The sequence below is a fragment of the Paroedura picta genome, chromosome 2 (assembly GCF_049243985.1).
Source record: "Paroedura picta isolate Pp20150507F chromosome 2, Ppicta_v3.0, whole genome shotgun sequence".
Taxonomy (NCBI): Eukaryota; Metazoa; Chordata; class Lepidosauria; order Squamata; family Gekkonidae; genus Paroedura; species Paroedura picta.
The window spans coordinates 149,733,816-149,757,107 of NC_135370.1; the positions used below are offsets into that span (position 1 = coordinate 149,733,816).

A 23,292-nucleotide genomic window follows, 5' to 3' on the forward strand; every position below is an offset into this window, starting at 1 on the left:
CAAAAACAACTTGTTGCATTGCACATGCAGTAACTACAGGGTTCCAGAAATAGAGACTTCTATCAAAATATCTACCAAGGCACAAATCTTAAAGAAATCAACAGAAGAATGTCAGAACTTCAGTGTGGAGAAAGGTTACTTTCATTTGCACAAAGTCTGGAGAGTCAGAGACTACTTGTTTGGCATTTCCATAAGAACCTTATAAACAACCTGTGGTAAGACACTGTATAGACTAGCCATTCTCAACCTTTTTTTGGCCAGGGCCCTTTTATCATTGCTTCTCAGGTTCCAGCACCTGCCATCAAACAAGAATGCAACATAATACTGATAGACAGAAAATCATCTACTATTGAACACCAAGAAAATGTGAAGACTTCCGACATGTTGGATTTTTTAAAAAGACTCTATGAAATTAAAATGTAAATGTCCATCAGGCCTAATGTGATCCTTAAATTTGGAGCTTGTGCAATGAACTAACCTAAAAATGAACTAATTATACTTGACACAGCTTGCCTTATATATGTATATGCGAAACAGATTTCTAGAATAGAAGCATGTGAGTTCATTTTTTCCCTTGAATGTATTAATTCAAGTACACACCAAGGAACAAATGACATGATTTCTTTTTCTTTCCCTTGACGAAGGTCGAACTTTCTAGCAATTAATGATGTCATATGTGACAAAAGGATAATTCTTCAGTGGTTACCAGGACCCCCGCTGAACCTTTCGAGCTCCCCTTCTCATATTTTTCAGACTGTGGCCCTCTTCAAATGTTTAAGGGCCCCTCAGAGGGCCCCAATTGAGAATGGCTGATACAGACCAGTAAATCAGAAAAGTGAACTGATGGATAGCGTTGAGGGTTAAGTTACTTGACATGATTTCCAGACTCAAAATGGTTTCTAGACATTCTTGACAATAATACAAGATATTTATTATTGTATTTATTTATTTTGGGATTTAAAACACTGATTTTCCCAGCAAGCTGTCTCGGGGTAGTTTCCAACACGTAGATATGCCAGGGGAAAAACTGGCCCTGCAGCATATGCGGATGTTTAAGGCAGATGTTTATCACAGCAGCATAAGCAGACTTTTAGGGCACTACAGATATCCTATACAGACCAAATGGGGCGAACCCAAAGCCTGACTATACTGGCCTTTGCAGTTCCTGAAGCCCAGGAAGGGTGCTGCTTAACTATGTTGGGGGGCTCTTGACTATTTCAATAAGGTACAGTGTGCTGTCAATAATAACAACATTAACAACTTTATTTTTATAGCCCACCCTTCCCTACAGGCTCAGGGCAGGTAACAACAAAATCAAACAGAATAAACATTTAATCAATAAATTATGAACAATAAAAATTCCTTATCCAATTAATTAGGTTTTAAGATGAGTTAATTAGGACTAAAGGTTGGCTGTTCATAGTTTAAAAACCTTCTGGGGGTTTTTTTGTTCAGCACTTGGGTGGGTGTCTTCAGGCGGCTTCCAGGTAGGGAGGTATTCTGATGATACTCGCTTCCTAGCCTCAACCATTGGCTTGGTGGGACAGCAGGCCCTTCGGAATTGCTTTAAATCCTGGAGGGCCCTGGTCTCACTAGACAAAGTGTTCTATCAGTCCAGGGCCAAGGCTGAAAACACCCTGGCCCAGGTCAAGGCCAGGTTTACTTCTTTGGATCCAGAGACCTTGAGCAATTTCTGGTCCTACTATCTTAATGTTTTTCTGGAGGACTTGGCAACCCTACAAAGTTCCATCTCATGGGGTTTCCCAGACAAGAAATGAGCAGAGGTGGTCTGTCATTGCCTCCCTCCGCTTAGCAATCTCAGTTGTTCTAGATGGTCTCCCATTCAAGCACTGACCATGGTCAACCCTATTTGGGCTTGCCAGCTCAGATGAGATTGGGCAGTGTGTGTGTAAAGTACCATTGAGTCACAGCCAATTCCTGGCAATCCCAACAAGGGCCTTTCAAGTAAGCAGCAGAGGTGGCTGTTTTATGTACCTTGGGGTTGCTGCTGTTTCCTGGTGAGCTGAATACCCAACTAATGTGCTGACTTTTGAATAAGGTTATTTTTGGGAGGTATTTAAAAAAAACTGGATCTGTCCCATGTGTTCCATACTTTCTTTGAAAAGGGGTCATACAGCCATTTTGTTACCAACTTAAAAAATATTTTTGTGCATGTGAAGTGAAACACTTCGTGTCGTTGAGTGTTCTGCAGATTAGAAGAACAGCATCAATCCGTTTAAACAGTTACAATGGCTACTGCATGAAACACTTCTTCCCTGTTCTCTAAGCAAGTTCATGGGAACGGTCCATAAATTATCCTGTGTTCTGCATTAACTAAAAATATTCCCAGGATTTATTAATTTGGGAAAGATTTGACATTCTAAACTTCAAAGGTTAATTTTACTGTTCCCACCATGTTGTAAGATTATGTGATTTTTTATTATACTAATTTTTCTCTAATTCTTGCAAATGGCTTGCCTTTGGTCAAGACAGTGCGGAATACAATTGTGAATAAATAACAATAAGTAAGAATGCAAAAACAGGACAGCATGGAATAGAACATGAAGTTGTCTTCCTCTGACAATGAGACACAAAACAATTAGGTCATCCTAGAGGATTTATTTTGAACTTTTTGCACTGGGCTTACCATAGAGCTATATTGCTTATTTGGTGTACCACTGAACAAGAGCGGAACTAATAGACCATGTAAGAGCAAGCCACTGGCCAGAGCGAGCCTATGATGGGAGGAACCTATGTAGCTACGAAAGCACGAGTCCTACAGCACCTTGCACCCCTTTTGAAACCTCAGCAACAAGGGCACAATTGGTCACCCCTACCGAGCGTTGTAGGGACAGACGTGCGTGACCAAAATAAAACAGGAGTTCAGAGGCATCCGCGGGACGAACAGGATGTACTCTAGCATAAGTTTCTACGTGACCTTCACAGCGGAAGACCCAAATATGCCCTTTTGTCCTTGGGCCACTGTGGTCCGAACATGAAGAGACCATTGTAGAGAAAACAACAAGGCTCCCCTCTTGAGACCTCCCTAATCGACCTAATCGTACACCGCCCCATCCAGCGCGCGTTGACTTCGGAGCAAGCCCCCTGCAGGTCAATGGGATTTGCTTCTACGGGCGGTTCAACAGGGCTCCAGCAGCACCGGACCTCTTTAAGGGGCTCCCGGCCTCCTGTTGAATCTTGCAGCCACACACCGAGGGCGCCGTCCCTCTGGGTGGGAGGCCCGGTCGCTACGAGGGCTGCTGCAGCCACCGCCAGCGCCGCTGGAGACACGAAGCCTGCTCGGAGCCACCCAGCCCGGCACCGCACTCGAGGCGGCAGCGGCGGCGGCAGCCGGAGGCGAAGGAGGAGGAGGCGGCGAGTGGGCGGGCCCGGGCGGGGAGGAAGTGCCCCCCTCGCCCTGCCAGGACCGGAAGTGCCGCGGAGGGACCGAGTCCGCGCCGAGCTGGAGAGGCCTAGGACGCTGCGGCGGAGGGGCTGCCTGAGGCCTGAGCGGGGGAGACGGGTGAGTGGGTCGCCGCCGCCGGGGGGCAAAGAGCCCGCGGGGGTCGCCGGCAGGAGGGGTGGGAATGTCGGGGCAGCCCCCGCCGCACTCCGAGGATCTGGCCCGGGGTGGGGTGGGGGTGAGGGCCCGAGGGGTGGGGGGGTGTGTGGGTGGGGGTGAGGGTCCGGCCGGGGACGGGGTGGGGGTGAGAAGCGAGTTGCCCTGGTCGGTGCGGTCGGGGAACTCTGCGGGATAACGTGGAAGGGCCATTGCGGGCCCGAGTCTAGGGTCTGGCGCCCCGAACCTCCACTTACCTGGGAGTAAGCGCCATTGGACAAAGTGGGAAGGGCTTTTGAGTAGGCGTGCTTAGGATGGCGCTGACTGTCATTTAAAACTCCTCTTCGCTCCAGTAACTTGCCGAGAAGAGGGCTGGGTACGTTGCAACGTGGGCTATGGTGGTGGGAGCGGCTCTAGAGGCCAAACCACTGCCCGGTGAGGCACGTCCGGTTTTGCTTGTTGCTGGTTTTTAAACTTCTCCTTTCGCCCAAGGAGGCCATGGTTTCTTAATTCTGTCCTGAAAGCCGCTCTGTGAAGTGAGGTTGGGTTCTAGAAGAGCCAGGGGAGTCCCTGGCCAGATGCTCCAGACCTTTTGAAGATTAAGCTCTGCTGGTTTGGGTTATGATTCACGTTGTCTATTTGCACATCTCTTTCCTTCCTTCTTGGCCTGCTAAGTCAGAATGCGCTTTGAGAGTATGTGATAAATTTTTTTTCTTAATATATCTGGGAAAGTGATGGTTGTTATTTTTGTCCATGTGGAAATAGGTAGTATAATGGGAAAAAAAATACAGTAGACCTTTTGAACAGATTGAAGGTATGGCTTTACCTTGGACAGATTGAAGGTATGGCTTTACCAAGACTGGCTCAAGACAGGCTCTAATTGGTTGTTGTGAGTCTGACCATAGTCTGATAGCTTTAGTCCCTGATGTTTCACCAGTAATTGTGGCTTCAGAAGCAGGACATGATAGGACACCGTGTGCCAAAATGTGGAGTGTGTGAACAGTTGCTGGGGCACTTTATTTATTTCGTCTCTGAAGATGCTCTCCACAATTACTGGCAAAATGTCAATGACTAAAACTACTGGACCACAGCCATGCAGCCAGGAAATCCCACAACAACCACTAGACTCCAGCTGTGAAAGCCTTTGACAATACAGGTTGTAATTGTTTATTTTAATGTTTGCTAGATATTGCCCATGGATGAGCTGGTGCATGATTTGGCCTCCGCCTTAGAGCAGACATCCGAACAGAACAAGCTGGATGAGTTGTGGGAAGAAATGACTCTGAGTCCAAGGCAGCAACGACGGCAACTTCGCAAGAGGCGAGGCCGCAAACGGCGCTCAGACCTTACACATCAGGCAGAGCATGCTTGTTGTTACAGCGGGGCCTCTGAATCCAGCCTGGATGAAGCTGTAGAGGACTGCCGGGAAGTGCTGACTGCCAACTTTAGTGACTCAGATGACATGACAGGAGTCAGACGTCATCCAGCGCTCAGTGGAACTCTCAGGAGTAAGCAGCACTCCTGGCATGAGTCAGACTCATTCACTGAGAATGCACCTTGCCGACCACTCAGACGTCGTCGAAAAGTTAAGCGTGTAACTTCAGAGGTGGCTGCCAGCCTCCAGCAGAAACTTAGAGTGTCAGAATGGAGTTATGAAAAGGGCTGCAGGTTCAAGTCAGCTAAGAAACAGCGCCTGTCTCGGTGGAAGGAAAATGCTCCCTGGACATCATCCAGCCGAGGGCTCTGTGAATCAGCAGAGACCAGGGCCTTCCTCAGCAAGGGGGGAAGGAATGAGAGAATGGAATGTGAAGCGGATGAACAGAAACAGGGTTCTGATGAAAATATGTCTGAATGGTGAGATCCTCAGGCCTTTCCTTACCTGTCTTTGGCTTTGTTGAATACTTTTAAAATCATTGCTTGCCACTGAAAGATCTCTCTTTTAAGTAGCTTCGACTTAAGAGTCCATTTATTTGTTAGTGATGGAACTTGACCTTGAGTTTCTTAAGGCAACACTTAGTCCATAATTGGTATGTATTCTTGGCACTCGTTTTTACAGGAAACACATGGCAGACTGGTGTTCTATATGAAACTGTTTTCTCTCACTGGTTTCTGAAGTTCATTAGAAATGACAGACAAAAGCACAATAAAGTATTTAAACCTCACAGTAGTACACTGTTCAAGTTCATGGCTGTCCTGGTTGTCAGGAACTCTCCAGGGACTCAGGCAGAGGTCTTCCACATCACCTGTTACATGATCTCTCTTAGTAGACATGCCAGGGGCTGAATCTGGAGACTCCTGCATGCAAAGTGGATGCTCTGCTACTGAGCCATAGTCCTTATTTCTACATATTATGTGTATTTCCCCCTCTTTCTGACTATGAGTTATTTTTTAGATATTTGAGAATAGCTAGTATGAAAAAGAACCCTGTACATTGCTTTTGCCATAGTTAGTAGTTGACTATAGCCTTTAAATGGCTATAGTATTTTCTCCAATGTTGGGGACAGTGGGTGACACTAGGGAAGATAACCTCCCAGTGGCAGGCCCTGGTATGCAAGGCCTGCAGGGAGCTGTTCTCTCCCCAATGTTATTTATCATCTACATGTGCCCCTTGCCCAGATGGTTTAGAGATTTGGGCTGGGTTGTCATAATTTTGATGATTCAAAGCTATTTGTGTTGATGAATGGCCATCCTCCATACTCCCAGATTCTTTGGCCAGATGTCTGGAGGCTGTGGTGGACTGACTCAAGCAAAGTTGGCTGAAGTTTAATCCAGCTAAGACAGAGGTCCTCTGGTGTGCAAGTCCCAGATCTTGATGGGCTCCAATTGATACCTTTGACCACTGTCAAGCCTGAGTGTGAATCTGGACGCTTTTCTATGGAGGCTAAGTCACAAATGTCACTCCCAGATGTTTTATACCCTCCACCAGGCATGTCAACTTGCACTTTACCTGACCTAGCCATCATGATGCATCCAACAGTCACCTGCAGTCTAGACTTCTGTAACTCACTGTACAACGGGCTGCCCTTGAGGTTGCTCCAGAAATGCTAGCTGGTCCACAATGCGGCAACCTGGGTCCTTACTGGGGCCCAGTGGAGAGCACATATTACCCCTGTGATCTCCCATTTGCACTGGCTCTCCAGATTGGAGACCAGATCAGGTTCAAGGTGCTAATTCTTACTTTCAGAACCCTAATCAATTTGGGGCCCTTGTATCTATGGGATCACCTCTCCTGCTATTCCCCCCAAAGAGCATTGAGATCAAGTGATCAAAACTTGTTCAGGACCCCTGGCCCCAAAGGGGTAAAACTGACATCAACTAGAGCAAAAGCCTTTTCAGCCCTGGCCCTGACATGGTAGAACACTATACCTAGTAGGATCAGGACTGGACCTCTATAAGACTGTCAGGCCTAAGGAAATAACATCAGGAAATAACATCAGGAAGATGCTGGCAATTCCCTGCTATCTCATCCAGAAACCCTTTATGTATGGACCAGTCCCTCTCTGTAAGATTCTAGTTTGTACACAGGAGGCAGCTTTTAAATGATTTTAAAACCTAAATTTATAATTTTGATTTAATATCTGACTATGTTGTATGAGCCTCTTGTGGCGCAGAGTGGTAAGGCAGCAGATGTGCAATCTGAAAGCTCTGCCCATGAGGCTGGGAGTTCAGGCCCAGCAGCCAGCTCAAGGTTGACTCAGCCTTCCATCCTTCTGAGGTCGGTAAAATGAGTACCCAGCTTGCTTTCTGGGGGGTAAACGGTAATGACTGGGGCAGGCCCCGTATTGAGTCTGCCATGAAAACGCTAGAGGGTGTCACCCCAAGGGTCAGACATGACTCGGTGCTTGCACAGGGGATACCTTTACCTATGTTGTAGATGTAATTTATTTGTTTGATATTGTTTAAAAAAATCTCATGTGATCTACCCTGAGACAAACATGGACAGGCGGAATGCAAAAATAAAATTATTATTATTGTAGGGGTATGCAGAAATTATTTTATTTAATTCAGTTATACTCTGCCTTTCTCCCCAAGAGGGACCCAAAGTGGCTTATATCATTCCATTTTATACATTTAAAACAAAGGTATTTGGTGTTAAGCAAGAGATAAGGGAGTTTTACTCAAAGAAGTAAGAGTTGACTGTATGTGGATGAACTTGTTATGGTTTAGCTTGAGTAAGAGCACAACCTTTTGAGGAATTTATCTAGAAGATAGTTTTAAAATCCCAGCAAATCTATAAAGCATTGTATGATCTGAACCTCAGATACAAGGAATATAGTACAGAACATTCTTCAGTAGCTTGCATTTCATGTATTAAGATCTTCCAAGGAGGCACTTTTACATGTGCCCTGATGACTTGAGTGTTAGGATTGCTGTAAGATCTAGAAGCTTCTAGGTTGTGGTGGCTGCACTGTAGAATAGTAGATGAATTGCTGTGTATTGAGGGTTCTGCTTGTGCCCAATATTAGAATATCATTTATAAAGCTTCAGAATCTCTGTTGTGCATGTGGCTTCTGCTGTCTGGTCAATGTCTTACTCTTTATTGAGTCAATAGATTTTCAACACTAAATAATAATTTGGCAGTCGTCTTGATGCCCCTTGTCAAGGAGAAAGATGGGATGTAGGCATTGTAAACAAATATCTTGACAACAATTCTTTATGTGAACAAATATAGCTTAGATTGCTACATTTGTTCTATAATATCTGTTCACCTAACGTAGCCTTCTTGTAGTAATAAAGAACACTTTATTAGTCTGAGAATGGAGCCAGTCTTTTAAGAACTGTGTGTCTGATATTGATTTAAACTGATGTCCATTTATTTATTTTATTTAAATCATGTTTTTTTGCCACCTTTCTGCACCACTCTCCCTCCTTTCCACCTTTAGGTGGTTACCAGTCAAAACATTAAAATAGTTTTTAATTTATATATACAAACACAAATGCATCCACAGTGTAAAAAAACTGAAATTATAATGACGTTTCTCTTGGGGAGTAGGGATTGATGGTTCTATGTTAGCTTAAGCATTTAGGTTAATCTGCAATGTGTAAGGCTGACAAAGTCATACTGTAGGTAACAGCAAAATAATAATTGTTGATTAATCTCTTTTGTTCTTAATGTAGCTGCTAATTATAACCTGCTCTAGATTTTGTCTTATAACTTGGTTTCAGCCAAAATAAACTGAATTTCCAAGATGAGGTGCTGTGCAGCTTGTTGAATGCTGAGCTATCAGACCACACATGTTTACTCCTCTTAGTGGCTCACTTGTTTTCCCTTTTGATGAGCCGGAGTGTTTGGTGATAGCTTGAAGTGGCCGTCAAGAGGCTGACTGAGCTAATGTATTAGAGGTTGCTTCCCAGGAAAGAGAAAATTCCCCTCTCATAGAAAGCAAATGACAGAGACAGAGTGTTCGGCTTCCCCCTCCTCTTTCAGCCCAGCCTGACCTTCTGCACCCCCTCTGTGCCTCTTGTTTTCTTATTTTTATAGAAAATCAATATCTTTCCTGACACAAACAATAGCTCAGGAGTAGGACTAAATGGAGGAGAGCTGAGATCTGTCCATCACCTCTCACTTTAACTCTTTCAAACTATTTAATTATAGGCATGTTTTGCTCCAGGTGCTTGCAACAGTGCAATTGCTAAATGAGGGCCATTTTAACCAAAGATTGGGCGATCAATAACACTCCATAGCAGTAGCTTGTCGGATCAATAGCATTCATTATTTTGTGGTTAAGGTAAGTAGCCTCCATTGTAAGTGGAGGTCATTAATCAGTGCTTACTGTACCGAAAGGCCCGTTTAAAGGCGAGTGCTTTTCCATGTGGGTGTGCAGTATGTAGAATGAGGTTCCTTTGCATGAACCTTTAGCCTGGCACTGTAATTACAAGACCTGCTGTAGATTCAGTTGGGTCTGAAGCAGCAGAACAAAGTTTGAGTTCAGTGGCACCTTTTAAGACCAACAAAGTTTTATTCACGGTATATGCTTTTGTATGCAAGAAGTGTGTTTGCATATGAGAGCTTAGATCATGAATAGAACTTTGTTGGTCTTCAAGATGCCAGTGTTGTAGTTTGAGATATATGAAACAAATGAAGGGCCCTCTGGTGTCTTGTTCTGCTACCTGGCCTTGGGGACTTGGGGAAGGCAATAGTCCTTCTAGAGATGCAACTTCTTATGAACTGTAAAAGAAAAGACCATATTACTATTGATACCTGACAGCCAGTCCCGATAAATAGGTCTTGACTAGAACATCTCTCCAGCTTTGTCTTATCCAGTATGATTGCCTGATTTGCTCTGTACTGTGGCTTTCTGGGGCTGCATAGAAACATGCCTTAACAACCTGCTGTGGCTCTAAACTGGCGTCAAATAGCATGTTTCTGTTTATGTGTGCAATTTAATGCTTGCGTTTCCTGAGGGTATTATAAAATGGACACCCAAGTTGACATGGAGGTGATTGCTGGAGTCATTTATAATGGGGCTTCCAACACCATCTGTAAAGAGACTGCCCAGAGGAACCTTAAAATACGTTGCAGAGGTCACTGTGCTTACTAGAACTTTTTGGTGCTAAGGCAAGATATATTTAGGTACTTGCCATCTTGCTATGTTATAGCAGGGAGGCAAAGCCCTGAAAAGCATCAGAGCAACAGGAAGACAAATTTCCATGCTTTGGTAACAGAAAGTGTAGGATCTTAGCAACTTTTCTACTGGTGCAGGAGGGTGAGAGAGGTGATCTTGCCCAGTTCACCTCCTGACTGAAGCCCTCCACCCAAGTGGGCTTCATCCATATGGATTCATGATCCTTAGCACAGGGGTATTTTGGAGTTGAAAGAACCTCCTCCTTCTCCATCTTGTGACAGCAGAAAAGCTGGTAGGATTCAACCCAAGATGTTACATGACTGGTCAGCTTTGGACTCTTGTACAACTCATAGTGTTCCTTTATTTGCCTTAGCTGCAATGAAGATTAGGAATAAGTTTGCAAGATTTTGTTTTATTATACTTTGTTAAATTCTTTGTAACCAATAATAGTGATTTTATATTGTATCTTGTTCCTGCAGCTTAGTTGTTGAGATGATTGTTTGTATCTTTGCAACAGCCTTTGGCTATACGCAATAAATTTGACTGACTGACATGAGTTGTTAAAATATCATTAAGTCTTAAAAGTTAACAGCTTTCAGCCATAAGCAAGTTGGTTTGATTAACAGGCATTGTGGGGTTTGAACTTCAGTCCCTGCCCAAGCCTCTCAGTGCCTTAGGGAAGGTGGAGAAGGGGCTTAGGGGGCATGGGCAAACAAAGCTGCTCTCTCACCAACATTCACTGCTTCTCCTTGGACAGGAGAGGAAGTCTAGAGCACCATCTGCAAATCACAAGGCAATTTTGTACTGCTTTATTGATTATTGGCCCCACATTTAAAAGACTGTTCCAGTGGTATATTTCCCTCTGGATTGTATGCTAAGTGCTTCACAGAAAGCTGGTTTTCTGCAGGGAAAGCAAGAAGTGCCATCAAGAAAATGTTATTAAAGCTATATTCTGGTATAACTTGGTTTGTTGGTATAACTGTTTTACTCTTCAAGATAAATTCTGAAAAAAGTGATGCAGGGGGACAGTAACTCTCTTAAGGCCACCCCATTATCTTTGTGGCTGAGTGGTAGTTTTGAAAGTAAGGGTTTTTTGCTTTCTGTCTGACCTTACCTAGCCATTAGTTAGATTAAAAACCCCCCAAAATCCCAGTTAACACCAGGTTCTCCTGGGTCACTTAGAGATAATATTTAGCCACTTGCCTGATAACCAGCGAGCAAGGATTTGAGCCCGGGTTCCCCCCCCCTCTGCTTTACTTGATGAACTTCTCAAACTTGCTTATGCTATTTACAAAAAATGATTTTCCTGATCCCCTGAAACTCTCATTCATAAAGATTTAAGTAAAGTAATCCCAAGTAGGACAGTTAGCAGCCACAGTTATCTACAAAAGGCTGATTGTGGCTAAATTGGAGTTTCTAGAGAGGCTTGTGTGGGTAGGACAGTAATTGAAAAGTAGTTACCCTGTATGACCATCTTTCCATCATAAGGTTTTATACATGCACAATAAAATTAAGTTTAATTAAGTCCTGTTTTAGCAAATTGGGTTCACTTGCCTTTTTTGGGGGGGGGAGTTCACACACATTGGCTGTTAGTTAAAATGCGCTTTTCACCAGCAGCAGTGGTTAATGGGGCAGTCCTAAAAACACTTCAAAAACGTGCGGATAAAAAGAAAAGAAGAGTTGGTTCTTATATTCTGCTTTTCTCTACCCGAAGGAGTCTCAAAGTGGCTTACATTCCCCTTTCCTCTCCCCCCAACAGACACCCTGTGAGGCGGGTGAGGCTGAGAGAGCCCTGATATTACTGCTTGGTCAGAACAGCTTTATCAGTGCAGTAGTGAGCCCAAGGTCACCCCGCTGGTTGCATGTGGGGGAGCATGGAATCAAACCCGACTCCTAACCGCTACACCAAGCTGGCTCTCCAGTTAATAATATGGGAGTTATTTTGTGTAGATCTGCTTAAGGATCAACTGAAGTTGATCAGTACCTTTGTTCCTGCTGCACATTAAATATATCTTATGCCATCAGTCATTGCTCATGACAGGCACCCAATCAGTTACGTTCATTCTCTTTGTAAACTGTCCGCTAACAAATTTTCAGCACTGCTTAGGGAAAGCATACATGTGTCTCCTTACGATTACTTTTCTTTAATCACATCCTCTATTAGTTCCTTGTTTCACAGTTGCAGAATGCAAAGTCACTACAGAAATACTTTCATGTTGATACTTGTAATGCTTGGAGGGGGAAAAGATAAACAGTGCTTTATGAATTTGTTCTGGGTTTTTTTTTTAGAGGTGAGGTGGCTGTCTTTTCTCCCTGAACGCCTTAGAATTTGATTACATATAACAAAAATTTGTTTTTTGTTTTTTTTAAAGATTCTACAAACATATTTTGAAACCAGTTCTTTGGCCAATTCAGAAATTTCTATGCTAGTTGCTTTGGATATTTGGTAATCAGAAGAGGGCTATTTCTTGATCGAATTGCAGTGATCGGGTTGAAAGCTTTAATGTACTTGGCAGCTGCTGCTGATGGATGGCATGTGTAATCTTTTGCTATATTTTTCCTTGTCTTTCCGAAGATGGACATAATGCAGTCGTCATATAGTTGTGGTAGAAAAGAAAACAGAACTATTTATTTTATTTTTTAATATTTATATACCGCCCTTCCCTGAGGCTCAGGGCGGTTTACATGGAACTGGACAAAAACAATACAAATAACTAGGTAGCATTGCTGCATATTGACATTCTGTTTCTTGTCACTGCTGTTGATGACAAATGGAGCACATGCTTGCTTTGTTTTTTATTTTCATTCCGAGTGCTGCATCATCTGCAAACACATTAACCCTGGTATCTCCCCCAAATTCCTGTTTGATGATCACTGTATTTCTTAATAGCCCCCCTTCCCATCTATGATCTTTATAGGCAGGTTCTTAAAGTGGGTCTGGACATCCTGCCTCAAGGCCTTGAAGAGAAGAATATAGCCAAGTTGTTATTGTATGCTCTGTAGAAAGTGTTTGAGAATATTTGAAGGGAATGGTTTATGCAAAACAGACATCTTATTACAGATGCATATATGCTTTAATTCTCGTTGCAGTGAAACCAGCAGTGTGTGCAGTAGCAGTGACCCTGGCCTGTTCACGAATGACGAAGGCCGTCAAGGTAACCATAGACTTGTAGTCCAATTCATTCATTTGTAAATGATAAAATGGAAGGCGCCAGCAGGTAAGAGGGCATCTGGTCTGGTCACTGATGTCACTTGGTGACTACTCATTCAAAAAAATTCTTACTGAAGACCTGAAATGTTTAGAACTTAAGAGAAGTTAGTGAGGTGGTTTCAGATATCTTTGCTCTTTTAAAGAAAATCTGTTGCAGTTCCTTGAGATCAATTTAATACCTTTGCATAGCCGTTTTTTCCTAATTATTTGGACCTAAAGGAAACATTCTAAACATGTGATTTGAAATCAGTTCTATTAATATTATGTGAGTTCAAACTGATTGATTTGAAAGGCACTGTGAGATCCACAAGATATTGGATAACATAAATTAGTTACTATTTTAAGAAGAAAACGTTGGTACCTTCCTGTTTTTGCATGCAGAGGTTAGACTCAGATGTTAACTATTTTGTTGTTGCAAAAAGATGCTTAAAGGAAATGCTTCTGTTTATTGGGTTGCAGCACTCCTTAATCTCTTGTATCTGGGAAAATGTTCTTTCAGCTAGTTACTATGAGTGTTCTGTGAATTCCCCTGCTCACTCCTTCCTGGTTCTTGAGAGGCTTAGTCTGTTTCTTCTTTATCATTCAAGTGCCATGAGTGTTTTTGCTAATAAGTGAACTCTGGCACAAATATTTTGTCCTTGCTGCAATACCTGCTGTTTGATGAAAATTTTGCTATACAGATTTTTAAAAATCAGTCTTTTGAAGTTTATTCTGCTACTTTATTACCTCTAGCTTTGTTTTTTGAAAAAGTCAGCAAGTACAGTTATTTACTCTTTATGAAGACTGCTTCCACCTCTAACAGCTAACACTGATGGAAGAAATTGTCTGGAAAAAATAAAATGCAGTGATTTATAAGAAGTGTTATCTAGGATATTTATCTAAGGATATTTCGTGGCTAATTTTTATTTTTGTTGCAATTCTAAAAATACCCAAAGCACATTTTTATCTGTCAATTTGCTATTAGGCAATTTGCTATTAGATGATTTAGATGAACAAGTGGAAAACTAAACCATCTAATAGAAAGTTATTTCACCCTTACAGGCACATGAGCAAACATGATGCTTCTACTTAGGAATCTTCTGTCCTTAAAGTAAATTTTGGTGATTGCATTGACTTTCATTACGTTGACCTTCACATGTGTGGGAGGAATGGTGGGATGATATATTAGTGTATTTGATTGATTTGATGGGCAGCTTTGTGCTTCTCTTAGGAGATGATGAGCAGAGTGACTGGTTCTACGAGGGAGAATGTGTCTCAGGGTTTACTGTACCGAACCTTCTGCCCAAGTGGGGAGCTGACCACCGATCGGATGTTGAGCGGATGGATTCTAGCCTTGAAAAAGTTTCCGATCCAACATTCCTTCTGCCTTCTCGACCTGCTACAAGAGGTGTGTTGCTTATGGCTGCGAGGAGGACTGTTCGTGGAGTTCAAAAGTTTCGTTTCTTAATAGGTGAAAGTTTTTTTTTAAAACCTATATGTGTGAGTTAGTAACAATGGTCTTGGGGAGACTTTCGGTTGAATTGTATTTTAGAAGCAAGGTACATTATTGCCATTGCAATTATCTTGGAGGTAAATGTTTGCTATGAATTGAGGAGATTTTTGTCAGAAGAGGGTGCTGTAACCCACAGTGTCGTCTTGTCTTGTAGCTGCCCAGGTATAATACCTGTAATCAAAATGATACGATTGTTTTAGGTAAGTGTTATTCTCACACCAAGATAGCTAAAATGCAAAAGGTATCTATCCGAGATGCGTAAGATAGCATTGATAAACATGACAATAGGAATCCAATCTAGTTTCTGCATTCTAACTTAAGTGCTTTTGTTCGCTGTTCTTGTGCTTCCATTGTTCTTTTCCTTTTCAGGGTTTCATGGTCGCTTGAACCGTCTTCCCAGCGTTGCTTCCCGTTGCCTCAGGAAGGGCCGCAGGAGGCTAGTTGGCAAGGTATGGCTTTTCAGAGGCTGGCAGCTTGGCGTTTGGTGCAGAGCAGCCTGCTGTGAAAAGGGCTTTTCTTCTCTCTTGTAGCAAGCTTTACTTCATATATTGGCTCATGTAAAAACTCTTCCACTGTTTGCAAATATTCATGGAGTTCAGTGGAAGAGACAATAAAGTTATGCTGAAGAATGTAGAGTTGCAGGATCCAGTGGCTTGGATCCAGCAGAGTGTTTCCTCAGGCAACAAGACTCCCCCGCACCTGGAAAAAAAAAAAGAAAGCTCTCAGGAGCAACATTTCTGGTGGGCCTGGAAGGGGGAGAAAAGAAAGTCTTACATTGCAGACCGCAGTCATTCTGCATGTGGAAACGCTGTTTCTGGAGAGAAGCATGAAGTCAGTTGTGGGGAGGAGAAATTGCGTGCCTTCTGAGAAGTGGAAAGCCATGTTACCAGCCAGGGTGGCAACAAAAATGGCTGTTTTTAATTTAGGAGGAAAATCAAGCAATTTGGTTTTGCCGTGTTGAGGAGGCATGGCTGCCAGCTCCTGTCCTCCCATTTCTTTAAGAGATTTGTGTCCTGAGCATTTCTTGACATTCTTCTTGGGTAGGAGGGTAAAACAAAAGTACTGAGAAGTTTGCTTCTGAAATACTAAGCAGGGTTTGGGGATAAGTGTGCTGTGTGTATTTGGATTTCTAAAGCTGCTCTGCTAATGTGGAAGGTTGAGTCCCTCTCCAAATTTCATAGCTGTGTATGTTTTGGGTTTGTATTTGATCAAACGTACTCCAACATGCTTTCTAAATAAAGTGCTATACTTTATTTAATGCATTTTTACCCTGCCTCTACTCCTAAGAGCTCAGAGTTGCACATATGGTTCTCCCCCTCCTTCAGTTTATGCTCACAACAACCATATGAGGTAGGCTTAGGCTGCATGCCTCTCCTTGTTTGTAGTGAAACATTTGTCCTTTTCTTTCCATCTTTGACAGATTATTTGTGTCTTTTCTTTCTCTCATGCTCACTTGGCTATTGAAATAGGGCTTCAATTATGGGGAGTGTAGGGCTTGTAGCAAGAGCTGTCAGGCCATTGGCCCAGAGTGTTAGGTTTTGTTCAGGCACTCCTAATGAACCAAAATGGGAAGAATAATATTTACTTGTTTAATTCATCTTCATCACCTTAAAGGGATCTTTGTCATTTGCATTGGAGGTCACTACTCCCCCTCCCCCATTTCCCTCTAAATTGTAATAATAAATAATGAGTTTCATTCAAAGCTCCCCGCCAGCGAGCTGCTAATTACCCAAAGTACGGCTTGTAATTTACACAGTAATAAACTGTAAATTTAAACATTATGGCACTTTAAGTTAATAATTTCTCTGCTGTAACAAATAGCCTATCTTTTACCCCTGCTGGTGCTCTCCTACAAACCATGCAAGTGTTGGTGTTCAGGGATCCTGGGCACGAGCTACCTTAAATGATGCTTGTGTAGCATATTTATAGCACATTGCTGTGCGATGGCACACAGCTGAATTTGTAGAACCTAAAATGTGAGTGTACAACATACACAGTAGCACACTGAGGTTGAATTTCTAAAATAAATGATTTAGTTTTAGGAGTATGCAGCCTCCCCTTGCATTTTAGGAATTTTCACTTTTAAACTGTTGGGTTTACAGGTATTGCCCAAGGTCGGAGAATTATGGTTAGGAATGAGAGTGTGTTGTTTGGGGTTTATGGGTTAGAACTCCTGATTAGTTGGCACTGGTGGTTGAGAATTCCTCCTGGTCTCCCCCGACCCCCACCCCCTTCTTTCTGATCCTGAAAAAAAAATATTCCTGGTGTCTCAGGAGTCTAAAGTGGGAAGGAGGAAATTAGCTCTTCTTTCTCAACCATCAGAGCTATTAGACCATGAAACCTGGGAAGATAAACTTTGTCAGGTCAGAATGGGCTGCAATAAGAAGGGAAATGCGAAGAAAGATCTGTGACTTCTGCATTTGTAGATTGCAACATCCAACCCATCATTGTTTAGGGATTATGTGACAGATCTAGGATCCGATGAGGCTGAGCCCCATTGATACACTCAGATAAGGCTGGGCTATCCAGGTTTTACATGGTAACCTGTGTGATAGTAGATTAGCATGGATAGTAGCTGTTTTAGTCCTCTATCGGTTCAGTGCCAGGGAGATAAATATTTCTGGTTAATTCAGGCATGGGGTAAACTGTGTGTATATTTGTATACCTTTTTAAATCTCACCAAAGTCACCACATCCTCTTAATGAATAGTATCTTGTTGCACATGTTCATGTTAGCTCATGCTAGCCCAATCTCATCAGATGTCAGAAGCTAAGTAGGGAAACGTGTGACCTTTGCCTAAGGCAATGGTGCATGACCTTGTTGATTCTCCTGAACCTCTCAGTGCGCTCTGAAACCACCAGCCGTGGATTCCTTCTGGTTTGACTGAGTTAGAGATTGGAAGCACTGCAGTAGAGTGGATCTGCTCCTGTCTGTCAAGTGTTACCTGATGGTGGTGCTGGGGGATCAGCTGCTTGACCTTGTGCTGTGGTGTTTCACAGTGCTCTGTCTGATCCCCCATGCTATTTAATGTTTAACTGAAGCTACTAGGAGAGAATGTCTGTGGGTTTGGAGTCAGGTACTCTCATTTTACAGGTTAAAGTCATAACTGGTAACTCTGTTTCTCCTTTTCACCTGAACTGGGTGAAGCAGAAAATGTCCTGGATTGGTGTTTGTAGGTGGTAATGAGGATGCCAAGGATGAGGACAAATAGATTGAAATTCAGTGCAGGCAAGGCTGAAGTGCTGTCATTTGGTAATAAAACTGATGTAGGCGTGAAGACATTGCCTGTTCTGGATGAGGTTTCCTTTCCTCTAAAAAAACAGGTTTGCAGGTTGGGTGTGCTTCTTGATCCCAAGTTAGCAATGGAGGGGCAGAACTCCTTTGTCCAGCTCAGGCTTTAGGCTTCCCTCAGTGTGGCCACAGATATCCATGCTGTGACCACATCCAAACTCGATTATTGCAGTGCAGTCTGTGAAGAGCTTTCCTTGCAGATGTTTGGTACAAAACTCTGCAGCCGGATTTCAGTCTGCATCTGGCTGTAGTGAACACATGATGCTAATCCTGAAAATATTTTCTGGACCTGCTGTTTGCCTTCAGGCACAGTCAAAGATAATGGTCAGTAATGTTAAAGCTCTAAGTGGTCTGGGGCCGGGATACTTAAAATAGTACATATGGTTGCACATGTTTGTGCCTAATGGTTAAGACCTGCCACAGACCCTTCTCCATGTACCTTCACCTGCTGAAGTAAGGTTGGAGTGGTCATAAGGGGGGAGAGCCTTCTCTGTGGTGGCACTCGGCTTTTGGTTTGACAAAATTGCTGTTTTGTCTTAAAGCAGACTTTCAACCACCCTGTCTGAATCCCAACAGGCGTGCAGGACTGAAGCACCAAGGTAGATTGTGAACAACCCATGCTACTTAACTAGCCAGTTGGAAGCATTTTGCTCTGTAACATGTACTGCAGTTGTTATGAACAAGGAAAGGGGGGAGCAGGCTGGATCAACAGTTTCCCATAGGAGTCTCCCTGACAGGCAGCACTGAATTATTAGTAGCATGATGATGAAATGTCTAGCTGTGGAACCCTCCCCTCCCCTTACACATTACAGAGTAATGATCACTTGCTCTGACTCATGAAAAATGGTGGTTGGGCTCACAAAGCTTGGTTGTACCTGGGTTGAGAGGTGTGTCATTCCCATTATACAAAATAAGCATAGGTCCATTTTCTCCATGGTTTGTTTATGTGAACACTTTCAGAAATAATTAGCTAATTAGGTGCACATGGTCACATGCTAGATCACCATTCTTCTTTCTAGTGCCTGTAAGTGCTGATTCCAGAGTTCCATAAAAGGAAATAAGTTACACACAGTGCTGGCTTTTGGTCATTATAGTACTAACTCTCTAAGTCAGTTATTTATTAAGAAGACTTCTAAAATGTATATGAATGCATGACATATTGTCTGTATCTAGATCCTTCAAATTGTATTGCAAGGGACTCTGACACGATTCTGTCCCTTGTGATCAAACTGGGACCACTGGCTGCAAGCAAAGTAGATAATTTTCAAATATTTTGACTCTTTCTAAATAATTGTGTGCTTCAGGGACAAAAGATTTGAAAGTTCAGTGTAATGTCAGGGCATGCATGCCCACTAAATTGGTTTCTTCCTTGCATGGGGAGAAATTAAGTTCATACTAGGCTGCTGGATGCACCTTTTTGGTTAACTCCTCAGAAGTCATTCTGAACCATGTAAATGTGAATGTGAAAGCGGGATCTTATTAGTATGTCATTTGGGTCTGTGTTTTTAGAAGGGGGGGGGGTTGCCTGAAGCTCAGAGGGTATGTTTGTTTAAATCCAGGTATTCTTCAATAAGGAGCCTCTTGTGGCACAGGGTGGTAAGGCAGCCGACATGCTGTCTGAAGCTCTGACCATGAGGCTGGGAGTTCAATCCCAGCAGCCGGCTCAAGGTTGACTCAGCCTTCCATCTTCCGAGGTCGGTAAAATGAGTACCCAGCTTGCTGGGGGGTAAAACGGTAATGACTGGGGAAGGGAATGGCAAACCACCCCGTATTGAGTCTGCCAAGAAAATACTAGAGAGCGTTACCCCAAGGGTCAGACATGACTTGATGCTTGTACAGGGGATACCTTTACCTTTATTCTTCAATATGGTATAATGTAGGGGCAGGAGACCCAAATTTAAGATCAGAAGGGGGATGCTGGTGAAGGGAGCCACGGTTTCCTGAAGTTTTGGGGGTATCAAACTCTGATTGGGAGAAAAGGGACTTGAAGTGACTGGATATAGAGAGATGTGCGTGTGTGTGTACATAGATAGGTATCATAAAGGCCCTCTTTTTATATTAAGACAAATGCAGGGGTTTTTCTTAAAGAGTCTGTTCCTATTATGTGTAGTTTCAGTCTCCCTTGCTTCCCCTGTCACTTTGTGTTTCAGGAGACCATCATGAGTGCTATTGGCACTGAGAGGATTAACCACATCATTGGTGATCCATGCCAAAAAGAGTAAGCATTGGAGCATTGCCAAGGTCTAGAAGTCAGAGGCTGGGAGGGAGGCTTATAGCCCAGAATGAGACTTGCCCCATGTTTTGTTCTTTGGGAATGGAATTCTTCCGGTTTATTAAAACCACCTTCTATGGGACAGGGTGGGGGTCATGTTGTTTTTATTGTTCTGCCGTTCAGTTGCCTGAAACAAATGGCAGCTGCACTTGCTCTCTGTTAATTGAACCATCTTCTTCATTCTCATACACATTTATGAATTACAGAGAGTGTGGGGCAAACGTTAAAGAGAAACATCAGAACCAGAAAAATGGCTGGCCAGTAGTAATGCTGCCAATTCAAGGCAGTGGCCAGTTTGATATTGCTCTGCATTTCTCAACTACTTTCTCCTCTTGGATGTTGAATGTATTGCTTTAGATGTAAATGGGATAAGAAATGGGTGACATTGCCCTTTAATATAATGGCAGTGTCTTCCCAGTCAGCCGGCTGTTGACAGTGTGGCTTCCTATAGTTATGCTCCTTTGGATTGAGTTTTTCATCTACTAGTACTTTGGTTAATTCTGCTTGTCTGACAGCTGTGTTTAGCACACCTATCTGACATAGAGGCTTAACCTTCCTTTCTTCCCTGTGTATCTGCTTTTTCCGTCTTGTTTATCCTTCTCTTCTGATTCTTGGTTTTCTTGTGCTTCTTGCAATTTCATCTTTTCTGCCATCTCTCTCCAGTTTCTGGTTGCCGTCTATGGGAATGAGGGATCGCAACCAGGTAAGATGGCTCTACTTTGCTTCCTTATATTTTCCTCACTTGATTTTTCTCTCTAGAAGGAATGAAACACTGCCCTCCAATCTCCACGTTACAGCCTGTGTGCAAGAGGTAAGGCAGACCCATGTGATGCCATGCTCTAGTAGACCTCAGCTTTTGGTGCCAGCTAGTACACAAAGGCCTCTGTCTTCTCCTGCAATTTTGTTCTCTTTGGTCACTTCTTCATGGCAGCTTTCTGGTGGAAGTATTTGTGTAATTAGAGCAATTAAGTTTTATTATGTGTAACTTTTCACAGTATGTGCCATCTTATATTTTATCTTTTTATAGCTGTGTAAACTGGAGTTCAGCCATATTGGCATCTTAGCAGGGAAGAAAGGAAGGTGGTAGTCATGCTGTGTCTAAAAGTTGCTTGGCTACTGCTGCTAAGAGAGCAAGTGAGCGAGCCACTAAGCATGCTTCATTGACTTCTACTTACTATACCAGGATAACCAGTTGTGGTTGCAAGGAGCCTGCTCCAAAAGTATACAGTAACCATTATCTGTGCATCCCTCTTTGGGTAGAGAAACCATCTCTCTTTCATTTAAAAATGGTGCTCATTCCTCTTTGGTAGTCCCGCCTCTTTTTGGTTTACTGGCACTAGTGCTAAGCTACACAATGGTCTGAGAATTTAAGGCTGATATTTGTATGACAGCATGTAGTGGGTACTAATGCTGCAATTGTTGCTCAACAGCTGTTGATATTCCTCTAACAGAAAACTCAGACATTAGTTCTGTTTTAGATGGTGGGCATGAGGGTCTATTATAGATGCTATGATAGAGAGAAAGAATAGCTCCATGAATAGCTCAAAATAGCTCCATGAATAACTCAAAATAATTCCTTGATTTCTAAGAATTTTTTCCTCACTATTTGTACATAATGTTATGATTTATCACAGGCATACATAATGTTATTGTACATAATGTTATGGTTTATCACAGTGAAGGGTGTTAGGCTTAACCGTCCAGCTGAAAGTGAATTTCATTACAAACACTTTTTAATTTTGTGTTCCTGACTACCTGTTGGCTCTTAATTCTTGTAGTGCTGCATTAGAAGAGCTTTCTGTGTGTAGTTCTTTATATAAAAAAACATACTACAAGGATTGTTCTGTTTTTTTTTAAATAGTACTCTATGTCTATATCCTGCTTTGTTACAATATACATAACTCAGTTTTACCCCCCCCCCCCCATGAAATTATGTAGAAATTCTGCCATCATCTTTCTCTTGGTGTTATTTTTAGTTTTGTATAATTAAGGGTTTTATGAGCTTTCATATTGTATTTAATTGATTTTAGGTGTAAACCTCCCCGAGACGACCTGTCTGAATATCCTTATCCATTGTTCCTCGTAATAGTTGTGAAACAGCTTAGGGGGTGGAACGAGTCCGGTGTAGCCAAGCTGGAATAGGGCCAATCAGGGTGCGGCCAGCAAAGCTGGCTGCATCCTGATTAGCCCTGCACCTACAGCTCCCGGCTAACTTTCCTGGATGCTAGCCACTTTGCTCTCAGATGCCTGAGAGACAGACACAGAGATCCCTGCGAAATTACCTCCTATGGCTCCTGCTGCGAGAGAGATCTGTGCCTGCTGGTGTCCCCTGGGTCCTAGGGCCCATTGCATTCCTGGTTGCAATGGGCTTTCTTGCTAGTAAATAAATAAATAAAAATTGCTTATGATTTTACTATAACCCTTAAGGCTGCAAGAAAATGGAGATTCACCATAATGATTTAACAAGGTTAGAATTTGTTGCTATCCATGAACGTAGTGTAAATAGATAAACCATGAAATCGTCTTCTTCATATTGGACTAGACTTAACCCAGTGTTTTTTACTAGCACTTCGATTTAAAAAAACCCCAAAAACCCTCAAACTGAACGACTAGAGACTGAATTGAGCCCAGAATTTTGCAAGGCACATTGTGCTGCCATACAAGAAGAACTGTATGAATCCTTCCCCTTTTAGAAATTTCTGTATTTGCATAATGTGCAACCATAACTTGCACATCAAAGAGAAGTATTTAAGATCACTCAATTTATTGACATGGTAGCTTTGCAGATACACGGAGACCTTAACATGTGGAAGTCCATCATCCGGAGTCCTTCAAGTGCGGGCAGAAAAAAAGTATAAATATAATATTAATAAATTCCACATGTTCCAGTGCAAAGTCTTT

General features: G+C 42.7%; 1 protein-coding gene across 5 annotated transcripts in view; it reads left to right on the forward strand.

The window, feature by feature from the left end:
• Window positions 1-3,364: 3,364 nt before the first annotated feature.
• GPATCH2L (G-patch domain containing 2 like) overlaps window positions 3,365-23,292 on the forward strand; it is a 43,175-nt gene continuing 23,247 nt past the window's right edge. For 2 of the 5 annotated variants that reach the window (XM_077323295.1, XM_077323297.1), the window contains exons 1-7: window positions 3,365-3,523; window positions 4,746-5,413; window positions 13,216-13,280; window positions 14,547-14,723; window positions 15,198-15,277; window positions 20,270-20,337; window positions 21,151-21,202. In XM_077323295.1, the coding sequence (XP_077179410.1) occupies window positions 4,755-5,413; window positions 13,216-13,280; window positions 14,547-14,723; window positions 15,198-15,277; window positions 20,270-20,337; window positions 21,151-21,202 (1,101 nt within the window). In that variant the 5' untranslated portion in view covers window positions 3,365-3,523; window positions 4,746-4,754. Of the gene's footprint in view, window positions 3,524-4,745; window positions 5,414-13,215; window positions 13,281-14,546; window positions 14,724-15,197; window positions 15,278-20,269; window positions 20,338-21,054; window positions 21,095-21,150; window positions 21,203-23,292 lie in introns of all 5 variants that reach the window. The other 3 variants (XM_077323298.1, XM_077323296.1, XM_077323299.1) reach the window with 3 other exon arrangements.